Source organism: Aethalodelphis obliquidens, unplaced genomic scaffold (assembly GCF_003676395.1).
Source record: "Aethalodelphis obliquidens isolate GAN/ISIS:26980383/991018 unplaced genomic scaffold, ASM367639v1 scaffold53, whole genome shotgun sequence".
Lineage (NCBI taxonomy): Eukaryota > Metazoa > Chordata > Mammalia > Artiodactyla > Delphinidae > Aethalodelphis > Aethalodelphis obliquidens.
The window spans coordinates 10,336,732-10,353,642 of record NW_020837997.1 but is presented as its reverse complement, the minus strand read 5'-3'; the positions used below and the strand labels follow the sequence as shown (position 1 = coordinate 10,353,642).

The 16,911-nt window shown below is 51.5% G+C and overlaps 1 protein-coding gene across 4 annotated transcripts in view; it reads right to left on the bottom strand.

Annotated features, from left to right (window-relative positions):
- SAFB2 (scaffold attachment factor B2) overlaps positions 1-16,911 on the bottom strand; it is a 54,677-nt gene that overhangs the window by 11,334 nt on the left and 26,432 nt on the right. For 2 of the 4 annotated variants that reach the window (XM_027085354.1, XM_027085356.1), the window contains 7 exons: positions 16,306-16,596; positions 15,175-15,315; positions 13,949-13,991; positions 12,475-12,605; positions 10,728-10,840; positions 10,536-10,602; positions 9,842-10,246 (listed from right to left, as the gene is read on the bottom strand). In XM_027085354.1, coding sequence (XP_026941155.1) covers positions 10,096-10,246; positions 10,536-10,602; positions 10,728-10,840; positions 12,475-12,605; positions 13,949-13,991; positions 15,175-15,315; positions 16,306-16,596 — 937 coding nt within the window. In that variant the 3' untranslated portion in view covers positions 9,842-10,095. Of the gene's footprint in view, positions 1-1,448; positions 2,274-9,841; positions 10,247-10,535; positions 10,603-10,727; positions 10,841-12,474; positions 12,606-13,948; positions 13,992-15,174; positions 15,316-16,305; positions 16,597-16,911 lie in introns of those variants that run through there. The other 2 variants (XM_027085355.1, XR_003428386.1) reach the window with 2 other exon arrangements.

The following is a 16,911-nucleotide window of genomic DNA, read 5'->3' as shown; positions in this document are numbered from 1 at the left end:
TGTATATATGCATATAAGTGAGTCACTTTGCTGTACAGCAGAAATTAACACAACATTGTAAATCAACTATACATCAATAAAAAAATTTTTTTTAAAAGACGTTCCATTGGGCCCCCAATCCAAGTGGCATCTGTGGACCCTCCAGGGATTATAGGGATGTGAATTCCCTATAACCCTAGGTCCAACTCACTCCTTGAGTGAGTTTGCTTTCCCTAGACAGTGATGGTACTAACTTTATATCCTCCTTTTAAGATCAAGAAAGTGAGTTCCAGGAGCATCTGTTTGCCAAGGTCCCCCACCTCCCAGGGAGAAGCTGAAAAGGCTTTGGAAAAAGCGAATGGACATCCCATCAAGCTTTACAAATAGTTATCCCATGGGGTCCCTGCCACCAATCCTATGAGGTCTGTACTTGTTATCCCATTTCTCAGATGACAACACTGAGTCTTGGAGAGGGAAATCACTTTCCCAAAGCCACACCTGAAGGTAGAGCTCCTGGAACATGGCAGGAGTGAGTTAATGGAAAGGCTCAGGGTGCCTCTCTATCTGGAGGTGGTGCAAAAAGGAAAATGTGGTGCTTGGGGGTGGCTTTGGGAAGGGTGTGGAGAGGAGATTGGATTTCCGTCTAAAGGCAATGAGGAGCCATGGGAGTGTTTGAAGCAAAGGAGTGGCATAATCTAATTTATATGTTAGAAATGTCCCTAACAGGACTTCCCTGGTGGTCCAGTGGTTAAGACTCTGTGCTTCCAGTGCAGGGGACATAGGTTCGATCCCTGGTCAGGGAAGTTCCACATGTTGCTCTGTGCAGCCAAAAAAAAAAAAAAAAAAAAAGAATTGTCCCTGACAGTGCTGAATCCAGTTCAGAAGATGGATACATTTTCTCAGCTAAGGATCTGAGAAGGGCTTTGTCTCAGGTCAAAATGCTCTCTTCCTAGCTACTATTTTTTGGACCCATCTGTCCCCCTCCACTGGGTTTTCATAAGGAATTCACTGCTAGGATGTCTGACAAATGAGGATTCTTGGTGGTCCCTGTTGATAAATTGTGTTATTCCAGTTTAGCTCTATTAGAAACAAAGGCTATTTGCCACTAACATTTTTAAAGTGGCATCCTTCATATATAAAGAGTTGTGAGAAATAAATAAGAAGAGACATGCAAAGAACATGGATGCCATTTTGAACACACAAAAGACATAGATGGGACATTGTAAAAAAAAAAAGTGAAACAAAAAAAAGATGAAGACTTTTACATGAAAATGTGTTTAACCACTCTAGAATTCTCACTATAATAGTCAAAAAAGATATCTGATCATATTAGATTCTGTGAGGCTACAAGGCAATTGACATTCACCTCTGTTACTGTGTAAGTTAGTACTATCTTTCTGGAAGGTAAGATGGCAAAATTATCGAAAGCAAATTGATGGATAGTAACTAATTATCATGACTCACCATTGTTGAGTGACAAATGAACTTCATTTATTATGTTTTTCCCACTAGAACACAAAGTCCGCTAAGGCAGGCATCCTTGTCTGTTTTGTTCACTGCTGAGTCCCTGGTGTATGGGACAGCAACTGGCTTTGATTTATATACCCAGCATGATCTAATCTTCTCATTTTTCTGTACAGTGAAGTTTGAGAACCAGTGGACTAGACCAAAAGGGAAGTTTGTGTGGAGGCAGATAATCTGAGTATCCACTTATTTTGGGTCTTTAAGACAACCCTCAGATCCCTAGTGGTGAGTGGAGAGTTCTCAGGGGCTCCCACTGACCCATGGGTTAATGGATGTGTTTGTAGTTAAAAGGATCAAAAGAGATGATTTCTGATACTTACTAAGTCCGTAGGCTGTGTGCCAGGCAGTGTTTGCATTGGTCGTGTGTGTGTGTGTGTGTGTGTCTTGGGGTGTGTATCTAGCTGGTCTCTGTGTGTGCCTTGTTTTTTCTCAAGGTGTGTGTGGTGTTTGTGTGTGTGTGAGGGGCTGTGGGCGTCTCTGTGTGTCTGGTATCTCCTCAACTCACTTAATCACTTCACAGCAATGCTATGAGGCTGGTATTAATTTCAGGCTCATTTCACAGATGAGGAAACTGAGTCCACAGCATGAAAGTAGCACAAAGTAGGTGCTTGGGTTTAGCAGAAACTAAATTTTGCTCAGTCAGCTCCATGAACACCCATCCTTGTCGCTCCAGGGAGCACTTCCTCTGGCATCCCAGTAGAGACTCTGGACACCAGTAAGTCTCCATAAATGTTTTGGTTCTCAAATTTTTTGGGTGACTCCGTGCAGAGCTGCCAGGGAAGGTGAGAGGAGAAGAGAGTGTCAGGTTTCTGGGGGCATGGAGATACCAGACACACGGAGACGCCCACAGCCCCTCACACACACACACACAAACACCACACACACCTTGAGACAAAACAAGACACACACAGAGACCGTCTAGATACACACCCCGACACACACACACACACACACACACACACACACAAGACTAATGCAAACACACTCCAAGACAAACACAGATACGCACAGGAGACACGCACAGAGCCTTGGCGGGGGGTGTCTAGGTTATGGGGGCTGTGGACACCCTCGATCCCTGCGGAAGCCCCTATTCCAACCTCCACCTCCGTCTCCACTCTGGGGTCCAGGGCCTCCCGCTAAGGCGGCAGTGGAGCAATAGAGGAACCGCAGGCAGAGAGAAAGGGACTCGGGCTGCAGGAAGCGCCAGGCAGGGACGGCTGCGGTGCAGCGTGTGGCTCTCTGGCGCCACCCGGTGGGCACAGGGGGCATAGCAGCCCCCGTGGCTCAACATCTCTGCGGGTCTGTGGGTCCCGGGGTATCCATCCGCGTCAGCTTTATCTCTCTCTGAGTCTGTGTGTCTCTATTTCTCTGTGTTTCAGTCTCTGTCTCTTCTCTGTGCGTTGCTGCCTCTTTTTCCTTCTGTGTCTGTGTCTCTACAGCTGTTTCTTTTGTATCTCTCCATCTCTTTGTCTCCCTCTCTCTCCCACCCTTCCCCCCACCTCTTCGTCTATAACTGAGCTACCCCCCCCATTAGCGACATCCCCTGTGCCCTGTCCCCCCATGGCATCTTGGCACTTCCTGCCATTCATGACTCAGTCCAGGTGGAGAGTGATGACCAACTTCATCAGCTTTGTAGCCTGCCTGCTCCTACTTCCTATATTCTGGTCCTTGTGGAGGGGACCCCATGCCTGCAGGCTGCACGGGCTTCCCCTGCTGTTATCTTTGTCCAGACAACCTGGCCATGAGCTCACCTTCCACAGGGCTGGCGGCTGCGGGCTCCCCCGAGGCAGAAAGTGCTGGTTGCATGGGGGGGTGGGGGGCAGGGACAGTGAATATTTGGACCCCCAAGCAAGGAAGGGCCCAGGGAGAGACAGTGATGGACACCCTTGAACCCTGCTGAAACATGCCATGGCCTGTGGGCTAGTGGCCTGATCCCTGACCTGCCCAGGACTTTGGAGACCACTCTGACCCCAAGTCACCCCCATTCCTGCTTGCTGAGTTCCTCCAAGGTGCTGCACCTGTTCCTTCCTGGGGGCTCCTGCACATTCTGTTCCCTCTCCTGGAATGCCCTTCCAGTCACCTCCTTCAGGAAGCCAGGTGCACTCCACCTCCTGCTTGAAATCCTCCCTTGGGCTCCAAAGAGCAGCTCTGTCTCAGTCATGGTCACTGCTGTGTCCCTGGCACAGAACCTGACACACAGGAAATGCCTTTGGCTCTAAACAGATAAGCTCTCTCGAGCCCAGCTCTCCCATCTTGCCTTGCTGGGGGTGTGGGCCTTGGCCTAATGGGCTGCTTGTCACTCTGTGCCCTGTTTTCCCAAGGACAGGGGGTGAGGGGACTTTTTCTGGGCCACCTGTGAAACCTGCCCTGCTGGGTCTCATTTCAGCCGAGTCTGTAAATATTTGGTCCACCACGGCTGGCAGCATCCAAGCAGAGGAAGCTTCAGTGCGTTTTACGAGCCTCCCCACGGGGGGCCAATGTGAGGTTTCTGTGGCTGAGTATGTGGGGCGCCCGGCAGTTTCACGGCTGGTTGGCACGAGGTGGGTCTGACTGCAGGATTGGAAGCAGCTGCGAGGCACCATCAGTGGCTGCTGGCACTTAACCCCGCAGCGTGCAGCTTTGCAGAGGCCCAAACAGCGCCTCTTGTTTGAAAAACTGTTAATGCAACATTATAGATCACATCTGTGGTGGGAATGGGAGCCGATCCGACCCCTTCCCCAAGTCTGCAAGGAGGCGGAAGGCCCCAGTTTATACCTGGCTCTTCTAGGAGAATGAACTGCAACCACAATCATTGGCTAAGCACCCACTAGATGCTGGGTACTGTACAAAGCAATTTAAATTTTATTTATTTGCTGGCCATGTCTCGCAGCGTGTGGGGTCTTAGTTCCCTGACCAGGGATCGAACTCGTGCCCCCTGCAGTGAAGCACGGAGTCTTAACCACTGGACCACGAGGGAAGTCCCGCAAAGCACTTTAAATGCATCATCTCCTTGTGTCCTCAGAAATCCCCCTGCCCATTTTACAATGAGAAAACTTAGGTGTTCAAAGTAACTGGCTCAACGTCATCCAGGTGGCGAAGGGCTGAGCTGGGATTATTTATTCTCCAGCCTGGCTTGATCTCACATAAATCACCTGGCCCGCATGGGGGCCTCCCTGACAGGGCGGCGGTGAAGATCCCCTGGAAACCTCTTCTCAACAGTCAGCATCCCAGGAGTGACTGGAGGGAGGGCCTGAATCAGATCAGTAGATCAGAATTTGGGGCCTGGGAACCTGAATTTTAAACAAGGACCTCCTGGGGAATTCCCTGGTGGTCCAGTGGTTAGGACTCAGCACTTTCACTGCCAGGGCCCGGGTTCAATCCCTGGTCAGGGAACTAAGATCCCGCAAGCTGCGTGGCACGGCCAAAAATTTTTTAAAAAATTAAAAATAAGCACCTCCCTCCACCCCCAGGTAACTCTTTTTGTCTTTGTTTTTGTTTTGCGGTACGCGGGCCTCTCACTGCTGTGGCCTCTCCCGTTGCGGAGCACAGGATCTGGACGCACATGGCTCACAGGCCCAGCTGCTCCACGGCATGTGGGATCTTCCCGGACCGGGGCACGAACCCGTGTCCCCTGCATTGGCAGGCGGACTCTCGACCACTGCACCACCAGGGAAGCCCCTTCCCCCCAGGTAACTCTTGCTAGAGGTGTTCCTTTGTCCTTCCTCAGGAACAGCAGCCTTACTACTGCACACGTCCCAGCTTTTGCAGCGCTCCCTCTCAATCTCAGCAGGGATCATCTGCCACCTGGTGTTTACTGAAGGCACTACAAGATTTGGTGTCCTGTCAGACATTCTAAACTAGGGGAATTTTCTGCCAGGTCCTGTAAGACCCAATAGGCCAGACGAGGAATAGTGTTCTGAAAACTTGAAGATACAGAATTTTTGTGTTCTTTCTCTCTTTCTCCTTCCCGTAGATTCGATAAGCATTTACTATGTGTCTCCCACATTCCAGGTGTATTAACCAACCATGTCTTGATTTTCTGGTTTTTTGATCCTGTGAACCGTGTGACCGAAGTAGGGATGGTCTAATCTCTGGAGGATGGGGGTGGGGCAGCACTGGGAGAACTCAGTAGAGACCCCGTCCCTCAACCTGCAAACCAGTTAAAAAGCACCACATCCCCACGAACTGACAACTTTGTGGCTGTACTTTAAAAAACTCGAAAGTCTTTTTAGACCCTTGCATTTGAAATTATTTAACTAAGAGTTAACGCATGCAATTTGAGACTGGCAATCACCATGCAGGCTTGGGAATTCCTGCACAGTGAGAAAATTTAACCTAGGAACTGTTTTGAAATGTAATGAAATCTTTATGAATACAAAATTTAGCAGTTGACGAAGCTGACACATTTTTTGTAAATGTGGAGACATTTGATAAGGTATTCATTCTGATGTTGCAGTTTTCTCTTTGTATTTTTGGAGCCGATTATAGCTCTTCCTCCCCAGGCCTCAAAACATCTTACAGGTCTCCCGGAAGGCACGAGCACCCTAGGCCCTCTTCCTGCAGGCCTCCCAGGGCCTGCCAACTCGTACTGAGCACTTACTATATGCCAGGAGCAATTCTGAGCTTTTTTATGTATATCAGCTAACTTAATCTTTGCAAAGACCCTCTAATGGTAAATACTATCGTATTTCCAGTTAAGGAAGCCAAAGCAGGGAGGAACTATTAACTCCCCATGGGCAGATAGGTAGGTTGGATTCCAAGCCATCACCCGAGGCTACTCCAGTGGCTCTCACTCCTATGACACCGAACAGCCCCCACCTCAACCTTTAAAACATTTTTTAAAATTGTGGCAAAATACACATAAAAATTTGCCATCTTATACATGCACCCCTACATTCGTTCACAGCAGCACAATTCACAATAGCCAAGACATGGAAACTACCTAAATGCCCACTGACAGATGAATGGATAAAGAAGATGTGGTACATATACACACAAAGGAGTATTACTCAACCATAAAAAAGAATGAAATAATGCCATCTGCAGCAACATGGATGGACCTAGCGACTATCACACTAAGTGAAGTAAGTCAGAAAAAGACAAATATATGATATCGCTTATATGTGGAATCTAAAATATGCCACACCTGAACCTATCTGCGAAACAGAAACAGACTCACAGACATAGAGAACAGACTTGTGGTTGCCAAGGGGAGGAGGGGTGGGCTGGGAGTTGGGGTTAGCAGATGGAAACTATTATATATAGGATGGATAAACATCAAGGTCCTACTGTATAGTACAGGGACTATACTCAATATCCTGTGGCAAACCATAATGGAAAAGAATATGAAAAGGAATATACATAACTGAATCACTTTGCTGTACAGCAGAAATTAACACAGTATTGTAAGTCAACTATACTTCAACATTTTTTAGAAAATTTATCATCTTAACCATTTTTAAGTGCACAACTCAGTGGCATTAAGCACATTCACATTGTTGTGCAACCATCCCCACCATCATCTCCAGAACTTTCTCATCTCCCCAAACTGAAACTCTGTCCCCATTGAACACTGACTCCCCATCCCCTCCCCCAGCCCCCACTATCTACCTGCTGTCTCTATGGATGGAACTCCTCTAGGGACCTCCTATGAATGGAATCAGTATTTGTCCTTGTTTCTGGCTTCTCTCACTGAGCACCATGTCAAGGTTCATCCCTGTTGTAGCAGGTGTCAGAACCTCCTTCCTTTTGAAGGCTAATATTCCACTGTATGGTTGGACCACAATTTGTTTATCCATACTACTACACACCCATTAGGATGGCTATTATATAAGAAAACAAACACACCCAGAAGACAAGTGTTGGTGAAGATGTAGAGACACTTGGAACCCTCGTGCAGGGCTGGTGGGAATGTAAGATGGCGCAGCCGCTGTGGGAAACAGCCTGGTGGTTCCTCAAAAGTTAAACATAGAATTACCATATAAGCCAGGAATTTCACTCCCAGGTATACACCCAGGAGGATAGAAAAGAGCTGTGCAAAGACCTACAGGCAAACTTGTCTTTATAGCAGCATGATTCGTAGGAGCCAAAAGGTGGAAACCACCCAAGTGTCCATTAGCAGATACTTTTTATAACAAATCTTTCCTTCCACCTCCCTTTTCTCTCCTGAAATAAAAATCTGAATATAACCTAATGACAGTTAAAAAAAAACAAAACAACCAGCAACCCAACCATATGACGCTCTATCAGATACAAGCAGAAGAAATAAAAAGAAAATAATGTCTGATAAGTGCTGTCTAATTTAGCCTGTCAACGCTGGGGCACAAGCCCCGGTTATATCATGTACAAGATGAAGTGCTCAGACGCATGGGTCTATTCAGACGTTTAATCTCAGACAGAAGCAGCAGGGGAGGTGTTTAGACCCCGCAGGTCTGTTCACAGAAACGGTGAACAACTCTTGGTAAGGTTCTGGACTAAATGACAAGCCGTTTTCCCTCAATTTATCCAGAAGTTGCACTCCTGAAAAATCTGTATGTATGAAAACTGTAAACTGTGTCCCCCTCCAAATTCACATGTTGAGGTCCTGGCCCCCAGGACCTTGGGATGTGACTGTATTTGAAGACAAGGCCGGTACAGAGGTAATCAAGTTCAAATGAGGTCAGTAGGGTGGGCCCTAAATCCAGTCTGAAATTCAGACGCAGACACACACACAGGGAGAAGGCTGGGTGAAGGAGGTAGAGACGGGGTGATGGATGTACAAGTCAAGGGATGCCAAAGGCTGCCAGCTGCCACCAGAGTTTGGGAGAGGACCTAGAACAGATCCCCCTCCCTACCCTCCGCCCCCACCCCCGCCCCCCAGCCTCAGAAGGAACTAGCCCTGCTGACACCTGATCAAGCACTCCTGCCTCTGGAACTGGGAGAGGATAAATTTCCCTTGTTTATATCACCCAGTCTGTCGTGCCGAGTACGGCAGCCGTGGCCAATCAATGTTGTCCTATGTATCCATGTAAAACAGAGACTGGTGTTAGGCCCAGCTAATGAGGAAAGGACTTGTCTCTCCCCACAGGCTGTCCGGGGGGACTGGCCCACACCCTCCACACTTCCCGGGGTCCCCTCGAGCCAGCTGGGCGGCAGTGCCCTGGTCAAGCCCTGGCTCTGCACTTCAGGACTTGCTCCTATCTTGTGACAAGATCTGACAACCGGTCTCACCCTCAACCCCAAGTCGAATCTGGCTTCTCTTGGCCAACTTGGGACACCCGGACCCCAATTTCTAGACTAGCTTGCGGGGTGGGAAGATGAAGCTCTCCATGCAGGAGAAAACATGCCACACTGGCCCCGACTGCACCATGGAGACGTCGTCCTGTCAACCTGTCATTGGAAAATGACTCTAAAAGGCCCTGCGGTGAAGGAAGCGCATGAGGTGTTTATTTGGGCAATTCAAGCAGACAGGACTCGAGGGCCGGCTTCCTCGGCAAGCTGGGCAGGGTTTTCAGATTGCTCTTTTCAAACTAAACACCCCAGCAGGAACACAGGGAACTCCAGGAGAATTGGCAATTGTTCCGGGGCCTGTGGGGTGGCTGTCCTAGTTACGGAGGGGAGGGAGGGAATCAGGTTGCCAGCAGGCGGCACATGGGTTAACTCTTCACACGCCAATCCAGACCACGCCGGTCCAGGGCTGAGATTCGCGGGAAACCAGTGTCCCTCTTGACCCCAGGCCCTGCGCAGGTCCCAGATCAGTCTTGTGGCCACCAGGCCACCTCATTCATGGCTTCTGCCCCAACAAGCCTGCAGTCACCCATTCCGTGTCCCGACATCAGCTCTGCGTGGGCAGCCACGATCCTTCCAGAGGAACAGAGATGGCCCCTCTGGCCACACAGGGGTCTTTAATGAAGAAGATTGCTGCTGCTCATAATCACAAATGAGATTTCACCTATGAATTTGCATTTCCAGAAAAACGGGCGGATGGGATATAGCTGGGCTCACACCAGGCAGGGTCTGCCCCATCCCCAGCCCTCAGCCAGGCCCCCAAAACGCACACCACCACTGGATGGACACCCCCAAGCACCCCAGCAGAAGAGGTGAAGTGCTGGTCCCAGGGCCCCCCGATGCGCACACACACCTCCCCTCAGGGAAGAATTCCTAATTCCCATCCCAGCTCTGCCACCTACAAGCTCTCGGACAAATGATCTGACCCCGCAGCTATTTCCTCACCTGTAAGATGGGGAGGTGCACAGCCCCACTTCATTGAGAGCTGTGAGAATTCAGGAACACGAGCCGGCCTCTGCTACCCAAACAAAAGCGGTGCCGCCGAGGGCTGACACTGCTCTCTGCTCTGTCATCACTGAGACACACACACAGCTGCGAACCATAAACTTTTATTAACGGAAAATGGAATGCCTCGTTAACAGAAACCCTGTCTTACAAATGGCAGAACAAGAACACATTTATTTTAAAAAAAAGAAAAAATAAGTGGATTCACATTGTATTAAGCTACAACACGGTGGCAGGATTTGCTTCTGTTTCTTAAAAGATTCCACAAGTTCAAGGTAACTCTGGCTAACAGACTTGACAGTACGTCTGCCTGCCTACCAGGACACGCGGGGTGGGTGGGCTCTAGTAGCGGCGGGTGAAGTGGGGGTATGGGTGGGGGGCGGGGTGTGGACCTCTGCTGCCCCGGTCCTGGCCGGCCACTCCTCCACCCTCGAGGCCTCCAGAGGGCACCACGTGAGCCTGGGCATGCCCGCCGTGTACAAAGCCGCCTCGCCTAGGAACAAAGGCACACGTTTGGCCCTGGAAGCACCTGTGTTCTCACTGTGTCACGTTGCAGCATAGGGCTCTGTGGCCTTTAGAGCCCCTTGGCTTTTTCCAGGTGAGGAAAATCATAACCACGGGTCGCATTCCGGGGAAGAGCGTTAGCTGCATAAGTTGCCAAGAGCTGCTTTGGGGGTTTGTTCTCAAAGCATTCGACCCCGAAAGTGGATCAAGCATGCAGAAAGGGAGAGGAAGTGAGAAGTGGGAACAAATCAATTTTATCCGCGGACAGTACTTCTTACCCCGATATTCCACCCCGACTTGCCACATGCCCTGGCCCCGAGGGCCCAGACAGGCCCCTCTCACCACCTGGAAGAGAAGAAAGAGTCTGCACTTGGAAGCCCTGGAAAAGCTGGCCCTCTGGAGCATGCTGGGACTGTGGCTGTCCCTCCCCTGGAGGCCCTCCCGACCCGCAGGCAGGGGTGAACCCATACCTTGCCACCGCAAGTGCTCCCGGCCCGCCGTGCCCGCATCCACTGTGCCCGGCCAGGCGCGCTCCTGATGCTCCTCCAGCCTCTGGCTGTGCTCCGCCCAGTCACGGCCACCCCTTTGCCAAAACGAAAGGCAGATACACAATGGTCCCACTGTGCCTCTAACGTGAGGCTGTGACATGGGGGCTCTGGGGGCTCGTGCCCCACTGTCAAGGGTTTCTGAGAGAAGTGGGCAAAGAATGGCAACAGACACTTCCCCAAAGATACACACTTGGCCAGTAAGCACACAAGTAGGTGTTCAGCACAGCTACCATCACAACCACCTCACCCTCATTAGGACGGCTATTATCTAAAAGACAAGGACGAGTGTTGGTGAAGGTGTGCAGAAACAGGGATTCTCACACTGGGCTGGTGGGAATGTAAAATGGTGCAGCCTCGTTGGAGAACAGTGTAGTGGTTCCTTAAAAGCTTAAACACAGAGCGACCGTATGACCCAGAGATTCCACTCCGAGGTGTCTAACCAAGAGACCGGTAAACATGCGTTAACACGAAAACTCATAGACCAGTGTTCTTAGCAGCATGATTCCATAACAGCCCCGAAGTGGAAACCACCAAAGTGTCCATCAACTAATGAATGGATAAACAAAATGTGGTCCATCCACATACTGGAATATTAATCAGCCTTGAAAAGGGATGAAGCACTGACACTCGCTACAACAAGGATGCACCTTGAGAACACGATGCTCAGTGAGCGAAGCCAGACATAAAAGGCAACACAACACACTGTGTGATTCCAACTCATGTGAAACATCCACAACAGGCAAATCCACAGGGAAAGAAGTCGGTTAGTGGCTGCCAGGGGGATGGGGAGTGGCTGCTAACGGGGGTTTCTTTCGGGGGTGATAGAAATGCTCTGAAATGGATTGTGGTGATGGATGCACAACTCTATGAATTAACTGAAAGCCATCAAATTGCACACTTTAAATGAGTGAACTGCACAGCATGTGAATTATATCTCAAAAAAGCTATTTAAAAACGGTTTCAGACAGAAACCCCGGGAGATGAAAATCCAAACACGGTACCCACGTGCAGGTGCCAACAGCCCCTGGAGGCCTACAGGAAAGCCTCCCGGCCCCAGGCTGGGTGTGGAAGGACGAGGGCACTGCCCGCCGGTGACCACCACTCCGAGGCCCAGGACCAGGAAGCCAGCAGACCCCCCACACCTGTCTGCAAGGGTGAGTGCACCTCAGTGCGTGCAACGCCTATGGTCTCAGGTGACAGCCCCCCAGTCACACGGTGACGCTGCACAGTGCAGCCTGTTGTCAGTGCAGGAGCTCGCCCATTTAAACTTAACGCAAATAGCACTAAATGACATGAAAGGACCCAGTGCTAAGTAGGTCGCTCAGGAAAGAACACTCTCATCTATCACACTGGCACTCCAGTCTTTGATCAACACCCGAAAACCCACCTAGAGGTGCAGCAGAAACTTGTGGTAGCCGTGACACCGGCCTTACAAACACCTAAAGACAACTTCAGGGGTGGGGTGGGGTAAAGCTTCTCTACTACTGATGGGGACAAGCCTTAGACGGCTTCAGGGCTGCCGCCTTCAGCAGGCAGAGCCCACACAGGGCCAGGAGGAGCTGTTCCAGGCGACCTGGCACGTACACACGCCCAGTTCACTTTCAGAGAAGCCAACCTGTCACCCGGTGAGGACAGTGATGCCCAGCCCCTCTGTGGCCTGCCCGCTAACCTGGGGGGAGGAGGCAGCCCCCGGCCCTCGCTCATTCTCTTGTCGGAGCCGTAGCCACCCCAGCCGTCTCGGGAGTCGCGGCCATGGCGCTCTGGTGGTCCTCCGTGGCCGTGGCGGTCGTCTGAGTAGTGCTGGAAGGCACAAGAGGGACAGGGCGACTCCAGTCACATGGCTCCCAGACAAGCTCGCGGCAGGTCTACCTTCTGGGTCTCGGAAACCTGCAGACCCTGCCTCAGCGCGCTGGGGTGTGGCTCAGCACCCCAGCCACCCACGAGGACCTGCCCAGGCCCCTTCGGGCACTTCCTGACCCCCTCCTTGAGAACCCCAAGCGCCGCTAAAGCTCCATCACTGGTGCCACACGAAGGGCCAGCAGCGGGCCCTCCCACCCATGAGCGTGGAGAGCCCCATGCTTCGGGGTCCACTGAGAAGAGTCACTCAGACCCGCCTTCCCTGAAGAGTCAGGGCACCTGCTCCTTGCTGGAGACAGGAGGGCCCTCCCCACACCCCTAGGGCAGGCCAGCGCCCTCAGAGCCCTCTCTGCTCATACTACTGTGGAGGCCTGGAGGCAAGTACTGAAGGCAGGAACGGCTTAGTACCCCTGGCCAACCAAGTCAGTGCTCAGGAAGCCAGCACACCTGGGGAGCAAGAGAGAATATAGCACTCTCTCAAAACCCACACCCCTGTTTTAAAAAGCCATGATTCTGATGCCGTCCCCCACCTTTCTCGTGGAGGCCTCCTCTGTTCTCTGAGCTGACACCCTAGGCACCTCTCACAGGGAACCTGCAGACTATCAGACACGGGGACCCATCCCAGTACCCGACACAGAGGAATGCCCCAAAACATGACCTAAATGACCCCCTAACAGGCCACTAAGCCCCCGCTGGGGCATCCCACAGTGCCTAGACTCAAGGCACTCCAAACATGTAGGCAACCAAGTATCTCTTCAATTAGTTTCTACTGAATAAAACGAAAAACAAGCCCTACCTGTGTTAAAAAACAGACTCCAGATTCGAGACTTCCCTAGTGGCGCAGTGGTTAAGAATCTGCCTGCTAATGCATGGGACATGGGTTCAAGCCCTGGTCCGGGAAGATCCCACATGCTGTGGAGCAACTAAGCCTGTGTGCCACAACTACTGAGCCTGCGTTCTAGAGCCTGTGAGCCACAGCTACTGAGCCCACGCACCATAACTACTGAAGCCCGCATGCCTAGAGCCCATGCTCCACAACAAGAGAAGCCACCGCAATGAGAAGCCCGCGCACCGCAATAAAGAGTAGCCCCCGCTACTTCACAGCAATGAAGACCCAATGCAGACTAAAAATAAAATAAATAAATAAATAAATAAAATACAAAACACAGACTCACTAACCAATCATTTCTGTGCACATCTACTCACCGGCCAGAACTGACATCTCCACGCCCCACCCACCCCACAGAAGCAGGCACGCCCCGGCCTGCTATCTGGCTTTTACTCACCTGCCCATCTCGCTCTCCCATCACTGACCTTGAACCTTCCCTCCTGCAAAAAAGAAATGTCTCATTCCAAAGGCACCTGATGGCTCTACACAACACTGCTGCAGACCACACAGAAGAGTTCCACAATTAGAGTACTTATCCCCTTTTACCACATGAGAACTGTAATTTACTGGCCTGAAAAAAAACTGCCTCACAGCTTTCTCTGGGGGTAGGAGTGAAGTGGGATCCTAAGAAGGTGGGAACGAAGGTTTTACTGAACTAAAATCCCTTAGAGGGGTCTCAGAAGTAGAGACCCACACCATGAAGCTAATGCCTATAATTTTATCTGTGGCCTGATGACAAATCAGGTAATAAGCTTCGGCAGGTCCCTAACCTCTAGTCTGACCCAACACACATGACTTACGCCACATCTGAAACCAATTCCAGCCATAATTAATTAAACGAGCTGCTTCTCAGCCTGTCTTCCCCCCCCCCCCAACTCTTCCTTCCCAGAGCTAATGAGCAGGGAAATGGCTCAAGGATATGCAGCTCAGGGGAGCATGATGAGAAACCTAAAGAGAGAATTCTTAAACTGGAAAAATCGAGGGCTGCTTTTCTAAAAAACGAGATATAGTCTTCATTAAAAAGGCACTGGCAAAAGAAAAATAACCCACCCAGACCCTCGAAACACAAAGTAGGCCTAACAGGACCTCTGCCACATTCCGCAGTCAGCTCTCTTCACGTGGGCTGGCACAACCCCATGCCAGTCAGTGACCCCCGCAGATTGCTCAGGCGGGTCATGGCCTTTCTCTAAACTGCTTTCTCATCTGTGTGAACAAGGAGGCCGGGCCACACGCTCCTCAAAGCCCGGTGCTCCAGAGCAGCTTGTGCCAGTGGGAGGGACAGGGAGGAAGTGTGGCCATGGAGACCCCACAGGGAGCTGTGAAACCCAGAGCCCGGGGCCACCCCCAAGAGAGCTGAGCATGGGGGAAGCCAAGGTTCAGGTCCTGCCCAGGGCCCATCTGTTCTAAGAGGACAGTGCATGAAACGTGCTCCGAAGTGCCTTCCCCCTAGACAAAGCCAGGATGCCGTACATGACCACCGATCCCAACGTCCTGCTCAAGGTCTGTTTCTAAATCCCACGTGTGACGGTCAGAGGCACCCACTAGGAACCTCACGAGTGCACCAGACATTAAGAGAACAGACGGAGACCGATCCCTGCTGCAGGAGTGGGGTGGGGCACTGACCTGTCAGCCACGTGCTCCTGGTACTGGCCCCGGTCACGGTGGTCAAAGTCGTGGAAACGGTGATCGGGCCGAGGGAAGTCTGGGCGATATCTGTCCTCCATGGCCATGCGCTTTCCCTCTGGCCAATAGGCGTCATCTCGCCTGTTTTTTTATTTTAAAAAGAATGCAAATTTCATTTATGAAAGAGAATGAGGATAAAAAGAAAGAGGGCAGAAGTGGGGAGGGGAGCTCTCTCTCCAGACCCAGTATCATTTAAAATGTCCCGCAGGGCTAAAATCTAAACATTCAATCATTATCGCTTTGATTTGATAAATTAAAATCCCCCAAACTGCCAAAAGGCATACTGGCATTCTCATCTGACAATCCTGAAAAAAGAACCGCTGTGAGCTAATTGTGTCACAAGGCTGTTAATACCTTGATCCCCACATGAGCTCAGATGCAAGTGCAATGAAATCTTTGATTCTCCTGGAATGAGGTTCCGAGTCACCACGTTCTCACCTCCTCGTCTGCTATGCTAACCTGAACCTCCCTCTGAGCTTTTGCAGAAGCAAAGGGAATTAGATCGGGTGATGGCAAACTATATACAACTCGGGATGGCATCCAATTATCTTCTTCCTGATTTTTACCAGAAAATTAGGCTCACAGGTGGTGGGGTGATGGGTGACCATCAATTAAGCCGCTCAGAGAAGCTGGAGAGCAATAAACCTACTTTCTGAGTGGGAAGGCAATCTCCTTCTCCACAGCACCCAGCCTCTCCCTCTAGGAGGACACACGAGCCTGACGGAGACGGCAGTGAATGCGGCATAACACATGCTTGGTTGTCTCCTACCCACTAGACAGTGGTCATGCTCCACCAGGAGCCACAGTGCGAATAGCAGGACGGCCTAGGCGAAAGCATCAAACCCTTCAGCAAGTGGCAACAATCAAGATTCTCTGAAGAATAACTCGGGTGGGGAAAAAACGCTGCATTGGCCACAGAGGTGGCAGCAAGGAGCCTTGCCCAAGCGTCCAGAGGCCCAGTTTCTGTCTGAAACACCTCCGACTCCCTACACTAAGGTGGACAGGAGCGGGGTGGCTCTTTCAACGTCAGGAGCAGCGCCCCGTCGCCCCGCCCCGGGCCGGGGGCCTTACCGCCCAACGTCGTAGGGCCTCCTGAGCACCGACCGCCGCTCCTGCTCGTAGCGCAACTGCTCCTGCTGGTGCCGCAGCTCCTCGCGCTCCCGCTGGATGCGCTCCTGCTCCTTCCGGCGCTCCCGCTCCACGCGCTCGCGCTCCCGTTCCAGCCGCTCCCGTTCCAGCCGCTCCCGCTCCAACCGTTGCCGCTGGCGCTCGAGCTGCAGGCGCTCCCGCTGCAGCCGAGCCTTCTCCTTCCCCTCGTGGAGGGCGTCGAGGCGCTGCTCCCTCTCACGCTGCTCACGCTCTCTGGGGGAACACAGGAAGGCCGCCCTGACTTCCCGACGTGGCGGCGCCCGGCCATCGAGACGTCGTCCTCCGAAGGAGTCTGGAACCTTCCAGCTCCCGGATGGGAACTGGCTCGCCCCGGGCCTGGCTGCCCCCTGCCAGCTACTAGGCGGCAGGCACTAACCAGCTCCCTAAGCTGCTCGATCGGCCAGAAACCCCAATCTCCACACTTTCCCTTTCTCCAAACAGCAAAGCTGTGGTGAGCTGGGAGGGAGGGGGTGATGGCAAGCAGACACAGAGCCTCAGGTCCAGACCAGGAGGACCTGGCTCAAAGAG